This window comes from Artemia sp. Qi Xiang Cuo, chromosome 4, assembly GCF_049724085.1.
Source record: "Artemia sp. Qi Xiang Cuo chromosome 4, ASM4972408v1, whole genome shotgun sequence".
Lineage (NCBI taxonomy): Eukaryota > Metazoa > Arthropoda > Branchiopoda > Anostraca > Artemiidae > Artemia > Artemia sp. Qi Xiang Cuo.
In genome coordinates this window covers 21,835,218-21,862,604 of record NC_142797.1, presented here as the reverse complement: position 1 = coordinate 21,862,604, position 27,387 = coordinate 21,835,218, and the positions used below count along the sequence as shown (strand labels likewise).

General features: G+C 36.0%; 1 protein-coding gene across 1 annotated transcript in view; it reads right to left on the bottom strand.

Moving 5' to 3' along the window:
• The window catches only part of LOC148952882 (uncharacterized), a gene marked incomplete at its 5' end in the record, with an annotated part of 270,367 nt that overhangs the window by 39,956 nt on the left and 203,024 nt on the right, over positions 1-27,387 (bottom strand). The window contains one exon of the mRNA XM_089087813.1: positions 2,709-2,836. Within this exon, the coding sequence (XP_088943939.1) occupies positions 2,709-2,836 (128 nt within the window). The remainder of the gene's footprint in view (positions 1-2,708; positions 2,837-27,387) is intronic.

The following is a 27,387-nucleotide window of genomic DNA, read 5'->3' as shown; positions in this document are numbered from 1 at the left end:
AATTTTGTGAGGATACAAAACAATTTTTCACTGATAATAAAAAAAAAGTTTACGTTTTTTTATGCCGGTCGTCCAACAGGCTTCGCTGCTTTGCATAATTTTGTTACTGATTTGTAACAAAATTTGAACTTTTAGTGGTCTTTTACCGCATAGTCTACCAAAAACGATCACAGACTATAAAAATATAAGCCCAATTCATACTATAGATGAGTACTCTATCCCAGTGCCCTTGGAAAAAAACGGTAAAAGAATAATAAAATATTGGAATGACAATTACCTTTAAACTGGCAGGTACCTTTAATTCAAGTTTATTCAAGATTAAGCATTTCGAAACAGTCCAGTTACTTTTTTTTGATTTGTTCCCACTTGCTGCGTCTTCTCAACCTATCTTGTAACGGACACAAAGTACACCAGCCGTTGATAGTTCTAGAGAGGTCCCGTTTTCTATACCAATGGAAATTGATTCTTGCTTTTTGATCTTTCAACTTACATTTTCAAAAATAAATAAAATCTTCCCCATTAGATATTTATCGATTACTTTATTTTTCTTGATATTGCTCGGATCTTGTTGCCACTCTCTATTCTGCAACTTTCCGTTGCCAAACCACTGTTCTGTTGTTATTTAGTTTGTTTACCCTTATTTTTTTATTGTGTGAAGGTCTGCCGTAATCTGCCATGCTCATTTTGTTCTTATTCCTTTTTGTTTGTCATGTTTTTTATTTTGATTAAAGATCCGTTTGTCGTGCACTGTATCTTTAAATGGGTGTGCGTGTAACTGAACCACTATGTAACTGAACCACAAGCAACTGAACTCCTGTAACTGCACCACCGTGTAACTGAACCACCGTATAATTGAACCACTGTGCAACTGAACCCTCGTGTAACGGAACCAACGGGCAACTGAGCCCAATTTAACTAAACCCTCGTGTAACTAAACCCCCGTGTAACTGAACACCCGCGCAACTGAACACCCGTGCAACTGAACTCCCGTACAACTGAACCACCGTGCAACTGAACCACCGTAGAACTGAACCATCGTGCAACTGAACCACCGTGCAACTGAACCCTCGTGTAACTGAACCATCGTGCAACTCAACGACCACACCGAAGCAGGCAATAAACCTTTTTCAAACCAAACGATAAACAATTACGAGCGTAGAAAATACCACAAAATGAAAACAACAAAATAAGCAAAGTGGTAAAAAAAATTACAGTATGTAGACGGTGAGAGCCACCGTTTACCCCTCCCCCCTCCCTCGCAAAAACATCCATTAAGGAAAATACCCCGCGGAAAATAACACCTCACGGAAAATACCCCCCTCCCAGAAAATACCTACCCGTGGAAAACCTCTCCTCCCCCCCCCCCCAAAAAAAAATATCTCTTGAGGTTGGTTAGTCTCCAATCACTTTCGGCTTATAAAAAAAAAGACTAGAAATGCCTGGAGAGTATCAAACAATTTCTACCTCCATCCTCCTGTCGTCTCTCCCTTAGAGCTAATTCTGTATTTATTTGAATGCTCAATGAGAGCTGAGATGTTTTGGCGTCAAAATTAATCCTTTGAAGTATCTTACTCTCTTTCTAACTACAAAATAATCAGCACACTCCATTTCAGAAATGTCGGTTCCATTCTTATAACCTTTTATTTGTCTATCGCTTACAGATAGTATTTGTCATTGGGAAACATACGGAAATTTTTTGTGTGGGGGTTTTGTGGAGGATCTTTCATGAGAAGAAAGTATTTGCACGGAGGGGGGGGGGGCAAGATTTACACATAAATTCCACTTTTCCACTTCCGTTGGAACTTCTCAATTAAACTAAAAAATAACACGACTGAAAGAAGATTTTTAAATTTTGAAAACCCTAATTTCCGCGAGGGGGGTATTTTCCAGGTGATGAAGTTTCTGTTGGTGGAGGAGGGTAATTTTCCGCGGGGAATGGGATAAATACTTATACTCGCAGAAAGGTAAGGGATGAAGGAAACCGACTTTAACAGACATAAAAAAGACACATACGTCGTGGATGAAAAGTTTATTACGCACAACTTTATTTGTTGCTGTGACAACAAAACAGAGCATTTTTATGAATAAGCAGTAATTTATGTGAAGACTTAATAGAGCAAACAATTCCAACAAGGTTGAACATGTAAAGATTCTAACTTGTGTTTTACCCAGTGTAAGTACAGTGGTTGAGTTGCACGGGGGTTCAGTTGCACGGTGGTTCAGTTGTACGATGGTTCAGTTACACGGTGGTTCAGTTACACGGGGGTGTTAAATGGGGTTGAGCTGCACGGGGGTTGAGTTGCACGAGGATTCAGTTAAAGGGGGTTCAGTTGCATGAGGGTTCAGTATCACGAGGGTTAAGTTGCACGGGGGTTCAGTTGTACGGGGGTTCAGTTGCACGGTGGTTCAATTGCACGGTGGTTCAGTTGTACGGTGGTTCAGTTGCACGGTGGTTCAGTTACACGGTGGTTCAGTTACAGGGGTTCAATTGCTTGGGGTTCAGTTACACAGTGGTTCAGTTACAATGGGCCCTTTAAGTGAGCTCATTTACTGAACCTAATTATCTCCATTTCAACTGAGCACCATCAAAAGAAAATATACTATTACTGAAAATTTTGACAAAAAAGATAGATCGCAATTAGAATGTTGTCAGCATGCGGGAAGATACTATTTAAGTAAAATTCAGAAAAAACGAAAAAAAAACTTACCTGCATTTAAACGGAGTGACCCCTGAGTGACTCCGCTCATGAACTCGAAGTGAAGAACTAGTGGTGAAGGCTTTTTCACAATAATTACAAACGAAAGGACACGCTCCGGTGTGACTTCGCATATGTACCTAAAACCATTTCTTTGTACTATTAAATAAAATTCATTATTCAGCTTCTTTCAGTTTGAATCGCATAAACAAGGGAACAAAAAGCCTAAAAAATTAGAGAGGGGTGGCTTTAGACCAATCTTATAGAAGAATATTTCCCCTATAATGAGGACTACTCAATGTTGTCTTCTATTTCTAAATCTGTTTATTGTATTTAAAAATCATGGTTGCAGCGACAGCTGCAATCTAGTAAAGAGCGAACCACGGCCCTTAGTAACCAAAAGTTAAAAAGCACGTTTTGAAATAAAAACTGCCTTGTGAAAAAAAATGTCATCTGACACTGACTCAGGAATAGTAACTATTATTTCGGTTCGTCTTAAAAGTAAAAGTTTATTACGAAAAGAAATTTATGGTGATTTCGAATAAAAGCTTGAAACCCCTCAAAAATGGCATCAGGTCAAAATGAAAAGTCTACCAATGGAATCAGCAAGGTCGAAAACCTTACACAGGAAAATTACAGTCCCCTTCCTTGAACAAAAAGGAAAATCACTTTTTTGATTGGGTACCACTGATCTGACTCCCTTTTTTTTCTTTTTTTTTTCAACAGGCCTAGCGGGCTACCAGAACATCATAGAGAGATACTTACTGGCTCGTTCAAAAGCTATTTATAAGAGTCACGTTTAATGGCTCATTTGAAAGCTATTGCTCATATATACGTACCTTTTTTTGTTTTTATCAATTTACCATTCGTAAGTGTGATATAGCACTGAAAATAACACTTATGGTGCCACTTCTTAAGTGGAAAGGCTTCGAAGCATAAAACGGCACCATTGCAAGAATTATGGTCAAAAATCCTTAACTGGAAATTTACAAGCGAAACCTCCGGTATACTCCCCCTCCTCGACCTCTTAGTAAGTCCCATTAGTCTGTTGGGAGAATTCACAATGAACTTTTTAACATGGTCACAACCACAAGTCAAAAAACATGTTTAGGAAAAAACTGCCTAGTGGAAACAAATTGCCATCTGACATTAATTGAGGAATGGTAACTATTATTTTGGTTCGTCTTAAAAGTAAAAATTTATTGCGAAAAGAGGTTTATGATGATTTCGAAAAAACGTCTGAAACCCCTCGAAGATGGGGTCAGATCAAAATAAAAAGTCTATCATTGGAATCAACACGGTCGTAAACCCATTTATGGGAAATTACCACCCCCCTCCTTGAACAACAGGGAAAATGACTATTTTGTATGGGTAGCACTGATCTGTCTCCCTTACTTTTTTTAAAAGGGCTAGGGGGTGATTTTCACCTTTTGAAATCCAGAATACGTTCTTGCCTTTCGTATGATCGTGAATCATTAGCGATTTGCCAAATATAAATTGCCAAGTAACAATATATGAAAGGTAAGTCCTTTGGATATTTTTTTTAGTTAGTTTTATATAAGCTTTCTGAACTTTGCAGTCTATAATTATTTCTCATACTCGGTTTGAATTTGTTGACTTTCTCAGTAATCTTAAGTTACTTCAAAAGAACTAAATAATATGTTATTGCCCTTTTTTTGAGACAATCCACAGAAACACAGGTTAGGACACAATAAATATTTATTAGCAGCTGAATAAACAAAAGAGAATTATACTATGCTCTCTGCATAGTGACATCAGTTTGTGAAATCAAAATAGGAAGGGGGTTGCTATTAGAAAACACTTTTATAATACAAGCTCCTATTTTATAATATTCATAAAAATTCTATTAAAAAGATTTTCATGTTTCTTTGCATTTTCATACAAGTAGTTAAATAGTTTATAGATAATATGTTTATCCAACTGTTGAAGGGGGAGGGAGGCTGCGTTTACCCTCTGAAAAAAATACCCCCCCCAACACCGGAAAACACTACGGGGAGAAATTTTGTGGGAAGAATTTCTTTCCAAAGTTTTTCATATAGAACTGCTTTTTTATAGGGGGGAAGGGCATTGTCCATTGAGTGCTTTTTTATGTCACGCTAGTGATCTTCATTTTGAAATACAATTTTCAGATTTTCATTGATTTTACTAGCCTGGATGTAAAAAATTCCTAAGATAAATTAGCTCAATTTGGTTATTTTTCATTTTTAGTTACTATAATAATTCCGTTTAAATTCATTTTGTTGGTTGAGTCAATTATTATATATTTTCACGACCCCAAATTCAATTTTCAGTCTTTTCAATGAAAACTTGCCCAATCTGGATGTTGCATTACTTAATAGCAGGTATTTGAGGTTTGCTTTCTATGAGACAGTAGTAGAAGAAGAGGTATTACTCCAGGACGAGATTTAATGTCCTTGGTAAAAGTCTTTTTCCTAGGCCAATCACAGAGCTAAAAATACTAACGGCAATGACATCCCTTGACCTCCAATGAATTTATCCTGAATTTATGTAACAGCATGTTGTCGAAACATATCTGCTATGAAACATTTTCACCCCGTGAACATTCTTTTATATTATTGAGATATCTGTTTGACACGATTTCTCCATGGGACATGTTTATAAATTTGGAAGGCTTCATGGGAATTTAAAATGTATCTGTGCACAGTTGCCAGAACAAAGGAAACATCAGAGATTAATTGACATTTTAGGGGATTATTTGGGGTGAAAAAGTTTGAGACACGCAACTTGACCTAGCTTTACTTCTCGGCTTTGGTCGCTATAATATACAAGTACACAATATGAGATTAGTGAGTTGGTTATGGATTTGAACCATTAAGGGCCGCAACCACCAATGACCCTAACCACCAAGGTCCCCTCTCCCCAACCTCTAAGGGGCCACCTCTCTAACAATGTTTGGGCCCATCCCCTCATTTTTATACTTTTTGAAGTTTATTTTTTTTAAAATGGTAATCCCGTTTCAACTTTTTTTAAAAGTTTTGGGAAGAAGAATTAGTCAATATTGGGACTAGTCAGATGGGTACCTATTTGAACCGTCAAGGATCACCACCACCAGTTATCATGACTATAAAAGACATCTATCTCTAAGGCCCCCTCCTCCTCACCTCTAAGGGGCCCCCTCCCTCCAACTTTTTGGGCCCATCCCCCATGTTTATACTTTTTTGAAGTTTATTTTTTTAACATAATAATTTCATTTCAACTTTTTTTTACATGTCCTAGAATGAACAAGTAGACAATATGGGATTAGTGAGATGTTTAAGGATTTGAACCATCAAGGACCGCAACCACCAATAACCCTAGCCACCAAGGACCTTGACCTCCAAGATCCCGTCTCCCCAACATCCAAGAGGCCCGCCTCTCTCCAACTTTTTAGGGGCCCATCCCCCCATTTTTCGTACTTTTTTTTAAGTTAATTTTTTTAACATGATAATTTTATTTCAACTTTTTTTTACATGTCTTAGAATGACATAAAACATACTTAAAGCATAAAAAATTGACATTGTAGGGGATTATTTGGGGTGAAACAGTATGAGACATGTGACTTAACCTAGCTTTACTTCTCGGCTTTGGTCGCTATAATAGACAAGTACACAATATGGGGTTAGTGAGTTGGTTATGGATTTGAACAATCAAGGACCGCATCTACCAATGACCTTAGCCACCAAGAACCTCAACCTCCGAAGTCCCCTCTCCCCAATCTCCAAGGGGTCCCCTCCCTCCAACTTTTTGGGCCCATAGCCCCATTCTTTTATACTTTTTGAAGTTTATTTTTTAACGTGACAATTTTATTTCAAACTTTTTTTTACATGTCTTACAAAGAAAAAGTACAAAATATGGGATTAGTGAGATGGTTATGGATTTGAATTATCAAGGACCACAACCACCAATGACCCTAGCCACCAAGGACCTCAATCTCCAAGGTCCCTCTCACCAACCTCCAAGGAGACCCCTCCCTCCAACTTCTTGGGCAAATCACCCCATTTTTTATTCTTTTTGAAGTTTATTTTTTTAACATGATAATTTAATTTCAACTTTTTTTTACATGTCTTAGAATGACAAAAACCATTCTGAAAGCATAAAAAATTAAGATTTAAGCTAGATTCCTTAAGGTATGTAGATGTGAGTAGTATGTTAACTTATACTTTGCGTACCGCCCTAGCAATTTCTATGTTATTTGCGTACCGTCACAGCAATTTCTACATTATTCTATAGAAGCTTTACACCATTTCAAAGAGATTCAGAGCTCCCTCGTATGACCTAATACTTTGGGTAGACTATGCTCCATCTTGTGCTAGTTACATAACATGTTATGAAGGACAAAGTTTTCTGACACAATTTACATAGACCAGATTTCTAGTTCATGGTATACATGTCTTTTAGGGTAAATCCGTGTCAGATAACCAGTATGTCTTGTTTAGCTGCCAATATATATATCAATTACTTTTTTGTATATATTCAAGTCTCAGATTAAAATTTTCTACAGTTTGAATAGTTCATTCAATCTACCAGTATCGATATTTTTGCAATCATTTACATAGATATGGAATATTTTAAGCAACTTCTGGTGAGTAAAATTTTCTCATTATTATAATAAAAAGAAATTGTCTCGCCATTAAGTTAAGGAAGAATTACCTTCCTTATGCTTTTTCTTCACCGTGCTGTTAGCTCTTTTAAAGCTTCCTTCTCTTAAATATTACACAGTCCATGTATTTCAATTTTAGTAAATATTCAAAAAAAAGGGGCAGGTTCACTTTGATTTTGACTCATTGTATATGAAAAATTAAAATAGAATTTGCATATTAGTTTCGGCAGATATGAAAGGTCGCCTCCCTCCTCAATATCTTGCTCTTTACACTAAAGTTCGATATTTGTTCGAATCACAAAAGGTTGGTTAAGATATCTCTTTTGAAAAATGCTAAAAAAAAAGCGTATAAGGTGAGATATAGGCTAGAGGGTGAATTCCTCATATACTTAATAATTTTTTAGCTTAGGCTATGTCTAGGAATCTTTTTCTTCCTTTTTTCCGTGATTTGAAGTATTTCGTAATTTAGGTGTATAACTTTTAAAAGCTTTGCATATAATTGTCAACTTTTTGTGTTTCGATACAATGGAATTGAAGATCCAATGCCCTCCGTTAATATTCTGAATAGGTAAGAATTGAGCTAGCCAATTAAATTTCATCATTTTTTTTTCAAATTTTGGGGGTTTAGTACCGTGATATTCGTAATTTAGGTATATAAGTTTTAAAAAACTTTGCATATATAAAAAAAATATATAATTGTCAACTTTTCGTGTTTGATACTATAGAATTGAAGGTCTAATGCCCTCCGTTAATATTCTGTCCCTTTTGAAAATACTAAAAGAAAAAATCGTTTTACTAGTAAATTCAAATTTCAGGGGGACTTAGCCTCCCCTTCCCTCCAAACTCAAAATTTTCCAAAATTTTAATTTAAAAGCTTTTATTTTTATTTATTTCTAAAGTGTTAAGACATAGAGTGCTACAAACACCGGAATAAACTTTAGAGGGCAATTTATCTGTAAAAGAGGTTTTATTATTTCATTACTAAATTTTTTCTTTTTTTTAAGAATGTTGAGGTGGATTCATGCAATTACCCTCCCTCCGAAAAGAGACCAATATGGGATGATATCACATCAATGCAGGCTGCAAGACTATCAGTCATCAGATTTGCTAGTTCCAATACAAATTCGATGGACCAGCCAGGAGTCTCAAGCCAGTGTCAGCTCTGCGCAAATCTTTATGCAACCTGGCAGAAAATTCAAGAGAGAATGGATAGATTCTCATAATGCTTCAATCTCATCCGATCAAGATTGGGGGGACACTCCTCTTCATGCCTTGCCAGGGACTTCAGATGTACAAGCGCAGTCAGAATATGTAAATGTATATATTTTTTTTCCGTATTTTTTCAAAAATAAGGCAAATTTTCTCAAGCGCATAACTTTTGATGAGTAAAACTTAAATTTGTTTTTAAACTATTCTATAATAATCCTATTTCATTTTCTTTCATTAGCCACATTTGCAGTATACAAAAGAGTGGTTATAACACCGAAGTAGCAAATAGCTTATCATAATTTTCTATAGATTTTATAGAAAGCTTACCTGTAATTTCTCTTTTAAGCAAGATGTTTTTCTAATGCAAAATCCGATTATTTCATTAAACAACTTCTATATATAAACAAATTACTATTTCACTGTTGACAGTTGAACAACCGTTCTTAAACTGCCCCCGTTCATAAACCGTTAAACCGTTCTTAAACCATTCATGTCCCATCGAGAAGGTTGAATATTAATCCTACAGGTATAAATTTGAATGTTAATCGTTCGTTACAAAACTGAGTTTCAAATGACTGGATGTTTATCTTCGATAAGATATTCACACGAGAAAAAGGATTCTTAAAAGATAATTTTAGAAGAAGTTTTCGAAAAGGATTTGAGGCTGAAACTCTAGGGTCGATATAATACAAAAGTTCTATCTGAACAGTGTTGTGAAGTCCTCTACCCCAACTCGAAAGAGCTCCAATCCAATCCAACCCCCCCGCCCCCCTCCCCCCGGAGCCCTAAATAGGATCATCCAACATTTTAATTGCACTTTAATTGTTGATATCGAAGGAGAAAAAAAGTTATTCGCTTACAACGATTTATTTAGTCCAGGTTAACTACGTCCAGCACTTCAATCGAATCTGTCGCCAAACGACATAGGAAAATTCGGATTATCGAGAAAGTTACACCAACACCAACAACCAATGTATGGGATGCAAGCCCATTAACCGAAGCTGAAGAACAATGCCTCATAGAACATACTGCCTCGGTTGAACGATGGTCGGATTTTATTGAGAATTATAATCAAGAGGGACAAGCACTAGAGTTGGATCCCTATTTTACATTTTTATTCTGAAATTTTTTTTTGGAATAAAACCATTAGTTTTATATATCATTCTCTTGTTCTAACTTATCCTCTAAGAATAAGACTTCATTTTCCTGACTAAAACGATATATATTTTTAACATGTTCAATTGTCATTATGAAAGACATAAGCCAATGTAACTTTTTTTTCTTCTTTTAATTGTTCAGGTGGTGGGACAATGACTATGAAAAATTAACATAGTTTATTAACTTTATAAAAATAATGGTTATTTCACATGGAAAATAAAACCTTTTTTCTACAGATTAATGAAAGAGCACCACTATTAGATGATGAAACAACTGAATTTACAGGACCAATAATATCAATGCCAATGGAGTTCAGAGACGAACCTACATTAGTTGTAGATAATATGGAATGGCAAGGGGGTTTCCTTAACGATGTTTTTTTGGGGGACATAGCTAGCCTAGACGATTTAACTTGTGATATTGATATGAGAGAGGATTCGGACTGGGTAGATAGATTTATGCATGAACATTTAGGCGATGTTACTAGTGCAACCGAACCGGGTCCTCGTAAAGAAATTACGTCACAGGAAAATACAGGCTGGCTCGATCAATTTTTCCCAAACACTTTGGAATATGTACTAGGGGACCTCATGCCATCTCCAACCATTGCAGTTGAACAGACTGAGGGTATTGATAATTCTGAGTCACCCTCCACCGTTCTGCTTAATGATACAGCAGTGCAAATTTTTGGACCTAATTCTTCCAGGGAAACTTTTGAAGACAACTATACAATTAGTGAATTAGGTCCTATACAAATAGGTACAGGACAAGAAAATAGTGCTATGTCCCCAGAATTACGTGAATTTTATGTGTTAGAATCTGCTCTAAGTCAATTACAAACATATAGGGTAAAATTTAACCCTCTCGAGGAAAACGTGGTTGACGGGAGCATTATTTTAACTGACCCTGTGAAAGTTCTCCAGAGCTACATCTACAGAATTCGAGCGAAAATTGAGATTCAGATTCAGAAATGGGGGGGGGGGGGCCACGAACCTTTTAAAGCATCAGTGAATAAAAAAGTTATTTTACAAAAGGGGACAACCGGGGATATTTTTTATTTTCATTTTTCAACTGGCAACCAGACTTTTTACCCAGGTCTAAATGAATTTGAAGACAACTTTTCAACTGGGTGAATAAACTAATTTCGACTTTGGACACGTTTAATGAGAGGGGGAGTGGGTCCACAATTTTAAACATTGAACACATGGATCTTAATCTCAGTAGATTTAAAAAAAACTTTATTTTAAGAGGGGGACGGAGGGTCTAGAGTTGTCGAGGAAAAAATTGTCATCCAGTTTTGTCGGCTACGGGAGGGGTTCAAGGTTTCAGATTTGACACGAGGCTGCAATGCTTTAAGTATATATTTTTAGTAGCAGCCCATAAAACAATAAACAAAGATTCAACAATGAAAAGTATCAACGGACTTGCACGTAACGGTGGAAAAATTTCCCTAAAGTAATTTTTGACTGTTTAGTGGGAAATTATCGGGTTTCCTTGAAAGAAATAAAAATTTTTTAAAATGCAATCGAAAATCTTGGGGGGGGGGGGGTTGTTCTCCAGTATGACACTGAATTTGTAGATGGGGGAAAAAACCAAATAAAAAAGGGGTTTTGTATTCAGTGAGGACACCGTCAGTAGATAATGTTAAAAATTGGGATTTGGTTATTTACGAGCCTCCCAAAGATGTAAATTCCTATGGCCATTTTTTCCCCATTACAGCAATAAGTCGACTCCTATCCCAAGGTGTGAAGAAAGGGGAACGTCACTATTGCCCCGTGTGCATTTCCCCATTCACATCTGAGCGAACATTTTCGGATCACATGAACCATTGCAAAATTCATGGGAATCAAAGAATTGAAATGCCGGCAGAAGGCAAAGACAGTTTAAAATTTAGAATTTTTCAAAAGTTCCTGCTGAAAACTGTTAAAGTGTGTTTGGACTGTGAAACAAGACTGGTTATCAAGACTGAGATATCGGATACATCAAGGCCAAATATAGTCATGGAACAAAAACTAGTTGCGTGTTCCTACGCACACGCTTGTCGTTATTCTAACAATAAAATGCAATTGGAAGAGTTTTTTTTTGGCTGTGGATGAGGAGGGCAGCATGGAAAAGCTATTGGTATCTTTAAGAAAAACAGCAAACGGTACAATTTCACGATTGCGTCACACTAACTACCCAATGACATTGTCAGATAAAGAGCAACTGGCGCTAGAAAAGGGGACGATTTGCTGGGTATGTAGGGCTGTTCTTGCCCCAAAAGACGCGGTCCAGGACCACGATCACCTTATTGATCCCAATTCAACGGGAAAAAGTAACTTTCGGGGATGGGCTCACAACTCATGTAATTTAAAAATTAAACAGCAACTTTTTCTTCCGGTTTTTATAAATAACTCTAACTACGATCTAAAGTATGTGCTACCAGCATTGGCGCATCTTCAAACAAACGGAACAGTGTATGATGCATGGGTGATAGACAGAGTTTCCTACAAAATCATACCTAAATCATCGGAAAAGGTGCTTGTTTTGGAATTTACGTGGAAATTCTTCGAAGCCGACGTTGAGTACACGAACAAAGTTCGTTTTTTAGATTCCTACAGTTTTTTCCCCAAATCATTGAGCGAATTAATTCAAGTGCAGAAAAACGATGACGGTTGCAATGCTTTCCCCCTTCTCAAGCTACAATTTCCAAATGATTTATATGATTTGTTGACGGTCAAGGGCATATATCCTTATGACTAAAATTGTTCCATGTCGAGATTCGCCGAGGAAACTATTCCTCCGATTTAATCGTTTTATGATAGTCTTCACGATCGTAGTTGCACCCCCGATGAATACAGTTTTGCTAAAAAAGTTTGGGCAGAGGGAGGGTGTAAACATGGGTTTGACTACTGCAAGCTGTATTTGTCGAGTGACGTGTTAACTCTGTTCAAGTTCAAGTTCAATCATTTTATTATTAACATATACATGTATATAATTGATATAGGCCCATGGGGAGACAAGCTCGAAAAACTAGGCTTAGACAAAGATACAATGAAAATTTTTACGCTACAATACAAAGATAATTACGACGGCAAAGATACAATAATATAACAATAATATGAAAGTAGCAGCTAGTTCAGGATCCAAATATAAATATAAATATATATATAAAAAAAAGAGAGATCAATATTATTAAATATAAATTCATACTAAAAGATAGCCGAGAGGCCCACATTCACTTAGAACAAAAATCCAAATAAATGACTTAATCATATTAAAAAGACGCTTAATTAAAAATAATCCTGAACTAAATGAAATTTAAGATTCCTTTTTAGTAAATGGATTGAAAAAAATTTATCAATAAAATTCTTGTGAGCATCCCAGCACCGGGCTATTGACACAAACGGGGCGAATTTAGATCTCTAAGTACTATACTTGTCAATGTAGATACTCTTTTTTTGTTGCGTGTTATAACGATGTAAATCTTGTGATCGGGAGAACAAACTTTGATTGAGGTAATATGGCGGTAATTTATTAATGTCATAATTAAATTTGAAAATAATTGCTCCAAAAGTAAATTGTTGAGAAACTGGAAGTATATCTAAATAAGTATATAAAGATGCTGTAGAACACTTATTTGGAAGTGAAATAGGCGATGAAATAAAAAGTTTGAGGATTCTTACTGCTTTATTTTGTAAAATCTGTATTAGTTTAATATGGCTTTTAAATGTAGATAAATATACTAGAGAACAATAATTAATAATAGACTGAATCAGAGCAAAATAAATACTTCGTAAAGCAGAGTAGGGCAAATAATGCTTCAACCTACGCATTAAACCAACATACTTTGAAATCTTTAAGCGTATATTTTAAATGTGTGTTTTAAAAGATAATCTTTCATCAATCATAAGTCCAAGGTACTTTATCATTTTCACCCGAGATATTGATAATAGATACTTTGAAGAAGTAACTCGGGTAATACGAGGGCATGTATTTCACTTTCTGTCGTAAATTTTGAATTATTTTTTGATAAATTCAACGTAATAAAATTTAATGAAAACCAATCAAGAGCATTAGAAAATACAGTATCAAGTTTTGCCTCCAACTCCTCGTCATTCCTCTTAGAAATTGAAACTGCCGTATCATCAGCAAAATGCGTGCTGAGACATGGGATTGCCAAAGCTCGGTGAAAATCATTTATATAAACTAGAAAAAGCAGAGGACCTAGGACAGAACCCTGAGGCACCCCAACCATGGAGGACTGAGGAACAGGCGAAGAGAGAAAATTACCTCCATCTATTCGTTGCTTTCTCTTATCAAGATAAGATTTAAATAGAACCAACGCCGGTCCGCGCACACCACAATTATCCAATTTACGAAAAAGAATACAATGGGATATTGTATCGAATGCTTTTTTAAAATCCAAATATATTGTTGCTGGAATTTCACCTCTATCTAAGCATTCATGAATATATTGGATGAGAGCAATGATAGCGTGTTCAGTATTGTGTCCAGACCTAAAACCAAACTGGGAATTTGTGAAAAAATTAAACGATTTAAGAAAGTCATAGATCCTCTTATAAATTACCTTCTCAAATATTTTAGAAAATGCTGACAAAATAGAAATAGGGCGGTAATTTGATGGGTTTTCAGGAGTCACCTTTGAGAAGAGGAATTATCCTCGCTTCTTTAAAAGCAGACGGGAAAACTCCATTTTTAAATGAAAGATTAATTATATGCTGTAATGGCAAAATTACTGCAGACAATATTTCATTAACAATTATAGAACTAGACCCTTCAATTCCCACTGAATTACCTGGATTTAGATCACACACTATTTTTGTTATTTCAGACCGAGAAATAGGCGTAAGAAAAATTGAATTACTTTGAGGAGATGGAAGGTATGAAGAAAAATGTTTATTACTGCGTGAATCAAACTGGTTCATTACTGATGAAACAATTTTCTTTCCTATACTAGTGAAATAAGTATTCAAAATATCAGCCACTTTCTCCAATTTGTTAGTAGTCGATCCATCATCTAAACTAATAACTTCAGGAAACTTAGAATTACTTAGTTTTTTTATAATAGAATTAATTAAAGACCACGTTTAGCGCGGATAATTTTGAGCTTCTTCGAAAGACTCTTTATAATACCTATGTTTCGACAATCGTATCAGTGCGGTTAATTTATTTTTGAAGATTTTAAAATTTTTAATATTATAATCAGTTGGATTCTTTAACTGCTTTTTAAATAACTGGTTTTTTTTTATTAACTGATGGCAAAATTCCAGAAGTTATGCACGGCCTTATAGGAAATTTTTCTCTGCAAATTTTCTTCGTAACAAATGGGCAACTAGAATCAAGGCAGCAATTGAAATTTCTTAGGAAAGTATCAGTTGCCACATCTGTATCCTCCGTGGATATTACATCCTTCCAATCCAATAGACCAAGGTTTTCATTCAGGTGCTGTAATGTTATTTTATTTATTAACCGTACTTGACGTTCCTTACTTACCTGCGGTATTTTATAAGTAAAAGCTAAATCTGAAACCAGCAGGAAATGATCCGATATATCACTTAAAACAGCAAAATTTGCTTTAATTGGTAAAGATGTAAAAATATTATCAATGAGAAGCAGAACTAGGTGAAATTCATGTAGGTATCAGGCAAGTAGGAAGCAGATATGCAGAAAAGCAAGAAGACAATAAATCAACAGAAGCTTCATTTGAAGCTTCTAGAAGGTCAATGTTGAAATCTCCGGAGAGGATAACATCTTTAGTTTGAAAATGAGGTTGATGCAAAAAATCATGGAGTTTAGAGAGGAAAGACTTGACTGGAGAAGAAGGAGGTCGGTATACTACGCAAAAAACTATATCTTTTTTTCCAAGACTAATTTCAGTTACCATTACTTCAAAAAGCATTTCCTCATGAGAACCTTCTAGATTTACGAGGCGTCGAAAAGAGATACCATCTTTAACTAATACTGCCAAACCACCTTGGCGCCTTGTCAGTCGGTTTTTGAAAGTAAATTGATATCCAGGAAAAGCAATATGAGGAGCCGTGTCTATAAGAAAAGTCTTACAGAATCCAACGACATGACAAGATAGCTTATGAACTACATCGAAAAGATCATCCTGTGAACTAAAAAAACCTCTACGATTTAAAAATCCTCTTCTCACAACCCCGGTACTGGGAAGATCAGAAACTTTGGAAGGTAATTTATATTTACTTTTTTAAAAGTGAATTAGCCAACCATCGTATATCTCATTTCCAAAAAATTTATCATGGTTATTTAAAATGGAAGTCAAATGGTTCAGGTTTTAGGTCTCTAAGTTTATACCCAATACAATTATCATCAAATGCAAATAATCAGAACTATGATAAGGACAAACAGAAACTTTCGCAAAATGCACACCCTCTGAGTCTTAACATAGCAAAAACAACTGAACCAGCGAGAACTCGAAAATAATGATGAAAGAAAAAGAAACTGCTTGAAAATAAATAGAAACAAAAGAAAGAAACTGAACTCATTCATTTTAACGTAAAATGCAGATACAGAAAAAATTATTGTACTCAATTACTTCATATAAATAGAAACACACAAAAAAGACAGAAAATAAACTTATAATAAGCTACAGAGGGAGAAAAAACCTCCCAAGAAATAAAAATAATAGAAACTCACAAAAAAGGCAGAAAATAAACTTATAATAAGTCTACAGAGGGGCAAAACACCTCACAAGAAATAAAAATAATAGATCCTATGAATAGAGAAACATTACATAAAGTAATGAAAATAATCTAACCAAACGAATATCATTATTAATCACAGTAACAAGTCAATCTTAACCCACTATGAAGACGAAGACTTTTTTAACTCGAGCCATAATTTATTCCCCTTTTTTTAATACGCGTAAGATGAACCGAACCCGAATCACGCATGTCCTTTCCCTTGGACAATAGCTCATTCCGTAGGAAATTTAGCTTTGGTGGGAGATCAGTGCAAATGCGAATTCCACTACCCTTCAACTTATTCACCTCACTGAGAATCGCCTGAATTCTATGATCTGTGTCTAGCAATATAAAAACAGGGGCCAGTCAAACACTAGTTTTCCTACTAGTGATGTTTGAACTTCTATTTCTCGCAAGGTAATAACACTTGGTAAGAGAAATGTCCTCGGTAACTTGCAATTTGTCAGAAAGAAGAGACTTTACGTTGCTAGTCACTGATTGATTATGCTTTTCAGAAGGCAGACCATGAACAATCAAATTCAACTTTCTTTCTCTCACTTCAATGTCCAGAAGCTTACTCTCCAAATCGTTATTCCGCAATTTTTCTTGCTCTAGATCATTTCGAAGCTTTTTAGATTCCTCTCCTATATTCGCATTTTCAGCTGATATTTGCCTAACTTCATCTTGAAGGGAAATTATTGAGACAGAAAAACTTTTCTGCTCTGCTAATATTTTATCCAGCAACGCCTGAATCCGTTTCACTCCTTCATCAAATTTTGCTTGAGTGACAGCCATAATGAATGCTATAATCCGCACGTAGAAGTCTACACTTGCATCAAATTACGCAATGGCAAAGTCCAAAAAAATATCAAATTTAATCCTTTTAACTTGAAAAAGTAATCCGATTATAGGAGTTCACTCTTCAATAGTTAGACATTATGTGTAAAAATACGGACAAAATCTATGATGAGTTTAATCTTGATTTGGGCTATTATTTTTCATCTCCTCATCTAGTGATGGACCTTATCCTAAAAATTAGTGGGGAAAAAATTGGGCGAATCTCTGACAATTATCAGCATCTGTTCATAGAGAGGTCAATGAGGGGTGGGTATGTTTTTCACGGGGATCGTATCATGGAAACTGATCCAATAGGAGAAAAGACGGGGACATAATCGAGTGCAGTTTTCCTCGATATGGAGTCTTTGTATTCCTCAGCAATGTCTAATTACGCACTACCTTGCGGTAATTATAAATTGCTAACTGACTCTCAAGATCCCAGTTTACCCGACATTAACAGTATTGAGGAGAATGGACCGGTTGGGTGGTTTCTTGAAATTTTCGGGGAGATAACAGCCAAACTTCACGATCCATTAAAGGATTTTGTTTTCCAGTGTATCATTATACCTGTGGCAAAAGACTCTTTGAGCGCTCGTAATAGGTGTTTAGTCGAGGTGAACGGATTGCATTGGTCACCTTCAAAACAAAAACTTATTGCTGACCTTCTGCCAAAAAAAAAAATAGTTGTACATAAGGTAGCTTTAAAATGGATGTGCAACAACGGTTTCAACGTCACAAAGGTTCACAGAGCACTCCAGTTTAGTCAAAAACCCTATCTGAAAACATTTGTTGACACTTTTGTCAACAAACGTTCTGAAGCACAGACGAAGGCCGAAAAAGAAATTTATAAACTCATTTTGAATTCGGCTTTCGGCAAAATGTGTGAGCGTGTTCGCAATAGGAATCGTTGTGACGTCGTGACCGATCCTGAACAATGTGCTCGAATTATTGCCGATCCAAATTACACCTACTTCACAATCATTGGCCCGGAAATGGTACTATTGAATAGGAAAAAAAGACGCATTGTCTTGAATAAAAATATTGCTGCAGGTAGTGCGATCTTGGAGATCTCTAACAAGCTCATGCTGGAATTCTACTACAATGTGGCTAGGGTACATGGGCCGGAAAAGGGGCAAGTAGAGGTCTGCTACGGGGACACGGATTCTCTACTGTTAAAAGTAAAAACCCAAATCTAATTGATGATTTGGCGCACGGTGAAATTATCAGCTCACGGATGGACTACACCAATTGGGGTGGTCTTTACCCCGAGCTAGTGAAACGTCGGGCACCAAATCAGCTTTTATTTTTTAAATCAGAAACGGGAAGCGACTTGATTTCCCGTAGTATGTTTGTAGGTCCGAAGGCGTACTTTATACAGACACACGACGAGGAAATCAAGAAACGTTACAATGGAGTGCCCACCCGCTATGTGGATAAGAATGTCAATATGGACATCTGTAGGAATTGTATTGTTGCAAATACATTTCCGCCAGCCTAATTGTTGGCAATTCTCTCCCTCAAATATAAGATCTTTACTGTAAATGTAGAAAAATTGCCATGAATCCCATCTCCGACAAGGTCTATGTTTGTCAAGACGGTGTGACCACCCTCCCGCTTAGGCACTATTTAACTTCAGACCGGGCCGAATGTGTTACCCATAGGGAAAGTCTCGGTTTGAATAAAGTCCATTAAATTGTTTACTAAAACCTTTGGGAGGGGGGGGGCCTCGCGGCCTTTGGGGGCCTCGCGGCCCAGGAGGGGGGGGGCGACCGCCAGCGGGGGGCGCACCACCACTATCAAAGTTATCTTTTTGACTTAGAGCAGATTTTTTTTTGTAAATGTTTCATTAAAAAAAAGATATTTTTTCAAGTGCTTTAATTTAATATTGTATTTTTTTTCTATAAATAAACAAAAAAAAGTATTCAAGTGTTTTTTCTCTCTGTGCCTATGTAAATGTTGTATTTGTTTTATTATAAATAAATTTTAAAAAAAGGTGTATTTTTTCATGTTTAATGTGCTTTTTTTAAGTATTGTTACTTTTTTATGCATATAATAAAAGTAAATATGATTCTTTATTCGTCTTCTTCTTGAACAGAGTAGTAGTAGGGAAATTATTTAGTCATTAGACCATTATGGTCTACAGTTAGTTTTCTAGGTGAACTGTTGAAGGGAACATGTATCAATTTAAAACACCATTTAGATCGTTTCTGTGTGGGCCCTCAATGTCAGGCCAAACAGGACTCTTAACGAAAATAATTAGAAATTGTGATAAAATGTTTGTGGAAAAGCTTAAAAAAATCTACTATTGCTATAGTATTTGGCAGGAGTCATACGATAAAATAAAAGCAATTGCTGTCACCACGGGTGTGGTGAATATACAATTCATACAGGGACTTGATGTTTTCAGCATTATTGAACCAAACTCTTGGCTGATCATTGCCGATCTGGCTGAATCTATTGAACAATGGTCCCAGGAAATGCTACAATTGTTCACTGTTCGCTCTCATCATGAACAGATTTCCTTTACTCTGGTTCAACATAATATCTTTCATCAGAGCAAATGTATGCGAAAACTTGCTTTGAAATGCACCTACTAAATCATCTACAGAGTTGTTCATGATTCTAGCTCGCTAATAACCCTCAATAAACAAATCTATCCAGGTGCCCCTAAATTTCTGCTCTCAGCATACAATCAGCAACTAATAAACCCCACGGTTATATCCTATTGGATCTTAATCAAAATACACCCGAGGATCTGTGTGTAGTCACAGATATTTTCGACAATGAAATTACAGTATACCTCCCCGTGAACGCTAAAAAGACCTATTAGTCGCTATCATGATACTGAAGAAACTACATGAAATTAGACATTTGTTTTCAGTTCTAAGCACATCAAAACCTCCGATTAGAAAGGCAATACTCAAACGTGGTATTGGCAATGATTTCATTAATCTAATATCTGAACTTTGTTTAAATTTGACCAAGGGTAATGTTCAACTGCCAGAAGTAGTTAAGCAACAGGCAAAGCAACATCGTTCCATTGTACATACATTGGCCTGTAAAACGAAAGGAAAGAATTTTAAAAGGAAACGTCTTCTTCAAGCAGGCGGTAGCTTTTTCACGCTTATACTCCCAACAATTGCAGGACTTGTAAACAGTTTTCTCTAAGAGAATGGCTAAACCTTATAGATTGACTCGAATTAAACTTGCTTTTTCACCCGTGGAACGCTTTGAGAACAATCTGAGTAAATTACTTGATAATGAAAATAATGAGGATGATAAAAAACTGATTTTACTTTAAGATGCACTTCGCCGAGTGGACAAACACAAGTTCTATCGATCGAAGCCCACTGCTGGTATTGATCAAAAAAAAGAATCATCTCCTCAGGATTCTGTTGCTGCTGCCGGAATACAATTAATGAAGGAGGAATTGGATTCAATTGTATGGAAAATTACAAATCTAATGCCCCACTCATATCTTAAAAAATTAACACGACTCCTAACCTATCTCATGGAAAGTGGTCAAATTCAAGTTAAGAGCGATGGGGAAGGAATTATAATTCAGGGCAAGAGCTATAATCTACTTGATTTAATGTATGACATGGTTACAAATCGTAAAGGACTATTATCATTTGACACTCATCTATACAACTTTCTAAATACATTAAACTTCCGCAAAAGTCTTATTGGCAATAGACAAATTCTAAAAACATTAAATGAACATGCATCATCAACAACATTGATACCATTAAAACATGAAAAAGAAGAAGATTTTAAATCAATTTTGGAAAATACTAGCACACCACTGATAGCTTGACAAAAGCGAAGACGTATCAAGTCAACGTCACCACCACCAACAGCCAGTATACAAAAGGGTAGCGGACATTACACAACGTGTTTACGTTCAAAATGGTTGAAGTTCTGAAAGGTGTTTATGAAAATATAGGTGAGGCGGGGAGTTTAAGTTCCCCCACCACTCTTTCTAAAGTCACTGGTGTTCACACTAAAAGTGTACGAGACTATCTACAAAATGAATCAAGTTACACTCTGCATAGAAATCATAGACTTCGTGCCAATCAATATCGAAAAACTAAAGCCTTTTACCCATTGCATATAATGCAAGCAGATCTCCTGACTCTAGATGAGACTCAACGACGTCAAAATACACCGTTCAGGTGCATTCTAGTTGCAATCATTTTCTTTAGTCGCTCTGCTTATGCAATTTTATTACGATCAAAGAGAGGTGTTGAAGTTGCTCAGGTCATTGAAAGTATTCTCGAACTGGATTCATATTAAAAAAATTCTAACGGATCGCGGTAGTGAATTTCTTAAACCCCATGTTGCAAAAGTACTAGAGAAATATTGTACACTGCTCTATCATAGTCGCAGTCCTATAAAGGCTGCATTGGCCGAACGATTAATAAGAACTATTCGACTTTTAATTTCAAGATATTGTACAATGAAAAATACATCGGCTTTTATTCATGATCTAGATAAAATCATGTTGATTTATAATCATCGACCTCATCGATCATTGTCCAACTCTACACCAACAGAAGTTCATCACTCTGATCATGATACAATTTACAATTGACACCTTTCTTAAACAATATTCCAATGAATCGGTTGTCAAGAAGAAAAATAAATTCAATGTTGGTGATACTGTTCGAATTAATAGAACAACTAATGTTTTTGAAAATGGGACTCACTTGTGGTCCATCGAACTTTTTAAAGTGACAAAAATCCTAGACACTAAACCCATAGCTTATCGCCTGCGTGACACCAAGGATGACAAGATTCTCGGCGTCTTATATGACTATGAACTACAAAAAGTTAAAAATGCTAGTGAAATCTATCAAATTGAAAAGATATTAAAGACACATACTCGCAGGGGTAAGAAACAGTTACTTGTAGGTGGCTAGGATACAACTCTGATTTTGATTCTTGGATCGATGTTGAAAATATTTAAAATGCTCAATTATCTCTATGCCAAATTCATGTCCAATATTTTTTATCCTCTCTACAATAGATTGATTAAGACAATTAATTTCTTAACGAGTCCCTCCCCCGATATCAAATTTGACAGTGTAGGTGAAGTTACTCTTGTCAACTATATCCTCAAAAATACCTATGATATCCTGAGAAAAGATCATGAATATGAAATAAAAATTAGACCCCATGATTGGCCACTCATTAGCAATCAATATGATGATTGGCTACTCGTTAACGATCGAGAAAAAATTGAAAAAATCAATTCATTTAAATATCCATATATTGTATTACCCTACGAGGAGCTCACCTGCGTGAATGATTTATCTTATACTATTAATAAAAGAATTTCGGATTGTAAAAAAGGTGATTTTCATTTCAACTCTTCAAAGGAGGAGGCCTAGATCTACATTAGTTTACCTATTGCCAGTGAAAAGATAATTTTCAACGATAACCTGAAGGATGTTCTTGGCTTTAAGCTCTATATTATCAACGGTAAAAGTGCCGGAAACACTAATTTCATTTTTGCTGACTACCCTCCTGCCTTCTCCACGGACACTTGTATATTTCTCTACACCTCATTTGTGGAAACATCTTGGGTCGGTAATTTAAATTTTCCCTTCCTACGAGTTCTTGAACGAAAAAACGATCGAGAGCATATTCACCACTACAATATAAAGCATCTTCAATATATTCCCGTAAACACTTCCTATTTGGAACTCTGTCAGTTAACACTAAGAACTGAATTAGGTGATCCTCTAGCAATTTCAAAAGGCTTAGCAGTGATTACATATCATTTTCGACCCATTGTCGGCGACAGCAAAATCACCTAAAATGATAAATAGAAGAATTCTATTTGTCTGTCCCGATATTAATTGCTAATGTTAATGCTTCGAGTTCACATCGATTTGACAACGGATTGGATTACTACAATGGCTGTAATACAATGTCATGCTATCGTCTTGGTGGCTGGTTCGCTAGGTTATTTCGTTCTGCACTACCCCTTGCCAGAAAATATCTTGTACCTGCTGCATCAAATTTTGCTGCCTCCACACTACAGGACTGGGGGTTGGGCAAGAATTTCAAGGAGAGTGTTAAGGAAAATATTAGATCTTCAGCAAGAGCCGTTGGTGAGCAAATAAAATTTCGACATAATGAGGAGCGATTGAAAATGATGCGTTCGCGTCATTCACTCATCAGTCTCTACCCAGGCAGGAAGCAAAGGACATCAACAAGGACTTTCAGAAATAAAACCACGAAGGCGAATAAGAAGAAAAGAAAAAGATTGTTAGATCAAATAAGGATTTCGTCTCATAAGATGACTTATCTCCCCCACAACGAATCATATCCATCAATCAGTTCCTCATTGAATCTATTCAATGCTGAAAATGTTGATGTCAGTGTCAAGTATGGCTACTATGAACAATTTCATCCCCAACAACCCCTCTCGGAGAATACACACTTTCAAATATTTTCCAATGAAGACTATTTCATTGATTTGTCATCAACATTTATTGATTTAAATGTTGTGGTGAAGAAAAAGTCAGATAATACAACTCTAAATGCTAGCGATGGTGTCTCCTATGAAAGCTTTGATTTACACAACCTATTCAAAAAAATTAATTTATTTATGAATGGATCAAATCTGATCACTAGCAACAATTTATCAAACTATGCAAGTTACAAACAATTTATGATGATGACACCAAAGGCGTACAAGGAGATGAGAGGACAATCATTGGGCTATGAATATCGATCAGGTGTTGATACTGACGGTGAGTTGACTACTGCAGTGACCCAGGAGCATCATTTAGTTGGAAAATTAAATCATGAGATATTCAATATATCCCAATAGCAATCCCCCAATGTCAAGATTGACATAAAGTTAGAGAAGGCCCCATTGAATTTCATTTTGAGAAAAATGCTTTCTGCAGAACCTAATGCAAATGTCATTGTCACATCGGCAATTCTCCATGTCCGAAAACAACAGGTTATGAGCTCTAGTGCATTGGCAGTGGAAAAGCTAAGAGCCAATGGCAACAACATTAAACTTCTTGTCCCCCATACAATCGCCAATCAACGTCACATTGCCGCCGGTTCTCGTATCTATAGCGATTCATAATTTATCAATAGAGAAATCCCATCAAAATTGGCTTTGGCCTTTGTGAAGAGTGGCAGTGCCGTTGGATCCTGGACTGAATCCCCCCCATGATTTTAATTTTTTCAGTCTATCTAGCCTTGTGTGCAAAGTGAATAGTATTCCACTGTACGCTCTATCATTTGACAAAAAATCCTATAGAACTCTGTACGAGTTGACTATGCAATCCCTAGATCATGACTCTCAACTATTTGAAAATGGAATAACCGGTTCAATGTTTTCAAAAAATCATGAGGTTATTGTTTTGGACTTGGAGGCACACAGGATATGAGTATAGTACGAACAGGGAATGTACGTTTAGAGTGTACATTTGCCAATGCTCTGACTGAGAGTATCACGCTAATATCACTGAGTCAATTTGAAACCTATTGGGAAATCACACCCGACGGCAGTGTTCTACTAGACCTTGCACCATGAACACAAACCAAATAATCAATGTATTTAGTATGGATCCATACATGTTCCGGTTCAAGTCCTACTGCCTACCCTCGGACTTCATTGAAAAAAGTCCAAGTGTTAACAATATCCTAATCATTGTTAATAGCAGTCCATCGAATTTGACGATCGGTCTTTGGCTATGCGTCTGTCAAACAGCGAAGAATATTGAATTTTTTGATCCTCTTGGCCTATCGTATAAATTCTATCCTCCATACATTAGCAACTTTATTGAAAGCAGTGGGAAAAACATTATTCAAAATCAACGAAGAGTACAGGTTTTAACGACTAAGACATGTGGCTTTCATGCACTACTCTTTTTCATGTTCAGATGTCGTGGCTACACCAACAAGTTTCTCAACATCTACGTTGACTTACCTCGATTGGACGACTTTCTAGTGGAGAATATACTTACAAGCGTATTTAATATTGATTTTAGTGCCCTACGAATATACTGTTCTAAAAATGTATGTGAGATTGCTTATTAATAGAACAATTTTATATACATCATAAAACGACTTTTCTACTCTTTAGATTTCATCCACTACTAGATATTTGTCGACAACAACTAGTGCAGGTAGATTATCTGAATTCACAGTGTACTGATCCTGATGTAGTGCAATGTCAGGGTCACATTTTCTGAAGTAGAGAGTGACTTCACGCTTGTCATATCTTATTGTATAATCAATGATTCTATTCTTATTCATTCTATAGAATTTAAATGTTTCAATTTGCTTATTTTAAGCAATTTCATAAACAATATCCTCAAGTGTCGAATCACATTCCGTCCGAGCCAAATAAAAATCAGTGGACCTATAATCATAACACCCAATGTCTTCACAACAATGAAGTAGAAACCATATTCTCTTGTTGTTCCAACAGTTGTATCGTTGACCTGGTTCCTCCTCCTAGAACAATCTAAAACCATGACGATACCAATCTCGTAGCAATAAACTAAAATCACGGTTAGGATTCTTTCCAATCATACCGGGATATGTACTCTCCCACTGCTTACATTTATCATAATGAAAATTGGAGCATAGGTGGCCTCTAGGATGAGAGTCACACACCTCTTCAAGACAGGAATTACAACATTTAATTTGTACAGCATATCCTCTATGCAATTTACACGGGTTGCATAATCTACACTTTTCATCATACTCATCAATCATTGTGCAATTCTCACATGATGACCAGCTGCTCAGTGTGTACATACATAACGGACATGTATGGAACATTTTTGTCATATGTCGAAACTCTCACTGCCACAATGAAACTGAGCTAGCAACAACAAAAATTTTCTGAGATAGAGAGAGAGAGGAGTAAATCATCCTTGAGCACCATCTTTCTTATGAAAAAAGTCCTAAATTTCTAAACTAATGTTTAAAAGCATATCCACAATATCATTTTGCCGTTCGTGATCAATATATCAATAAATTGTGTAAATGCATTTGGACCACGATGTAGAAGCTTCATACAGTAGTCTAATGATGGAGAATCAGTTTTCATTATATCGACAAGCATTCCCCGAGAAAATATCTTCCTTTGAATAGACAACTCTAATAAATCGTCATTTAGAATCAAATATTTTTCCATAAGAACTAGATTGCCCATGATTCGTTATTTATCGAATCTATCCATTTTTTAGAGTCCTAACTCTCTCACAACCAACTTCAGACTAACCAGAATTTTTTTTTTCTACTCTAAAAAATATACGCTAGTCTACTATAGGAAGAAAAAAAATACCATTGATTTAGAAACAATTTTATTGAATATAATTACAATAATAATCACTGATGCACTTTTTTCTCATCAATATATTTCGATAGGACATCTAATGTTGACCGAAGTTTATTTATATGGAGAATATTCACTTTTCCAGCTAAACATAGCTGCTCCTCCTGCTTAAATTTGCTTAATGATATCACGTATCTAGCATACATAGTGTCCCATTCAAGACATAGTCTACAACCAGCGGTTATTTCCACAGCCACATTGGGTACTCGTATATCGTTGCCATTGTTGTCGGCTCCGTCATTAATCTCCAATAATGTAAATGCACCACTCATTTTTCTCAACTAATATTTTCTCAAATAAACTATTCTCTTTGAATTCAATTGTCTTACTAATATGAATTGTAAAGAAAACTATTCCTTTTATTCAAATCCCAATCACCAATCAAGTTATACTCACTCTCTTTAAAAGTGTATATGCCATGTAGAAATGTTTACCTATATGTCTCGTAGAAGTATTAGGCCATGTGAGGGAGCTCTGAATCTCTTTGAAATGGTGTAAAGCTTCTATAGAATAATGTAGAAATTGCTATGGCGGTACGCAAATAACATAGAAATTGCTAGGGCGGTACGCAAAGTATAAGTTAACACACTACTGATGTGTGTTGTCTGAAAACTGTGATTTGGGGTGGTTGGTTTACTTTTCGCACTTTTCTGACCTAGGTTTCTTAGCCTGTCGTAGATGTGTGTTGTCTGAAATCTATGATTTGAAAAGATTGGTTTGCTATTTTATACTTTTCTTAGCTAGGTTTCTTAACCTTTCGTAGGTGTGTGTTGCATG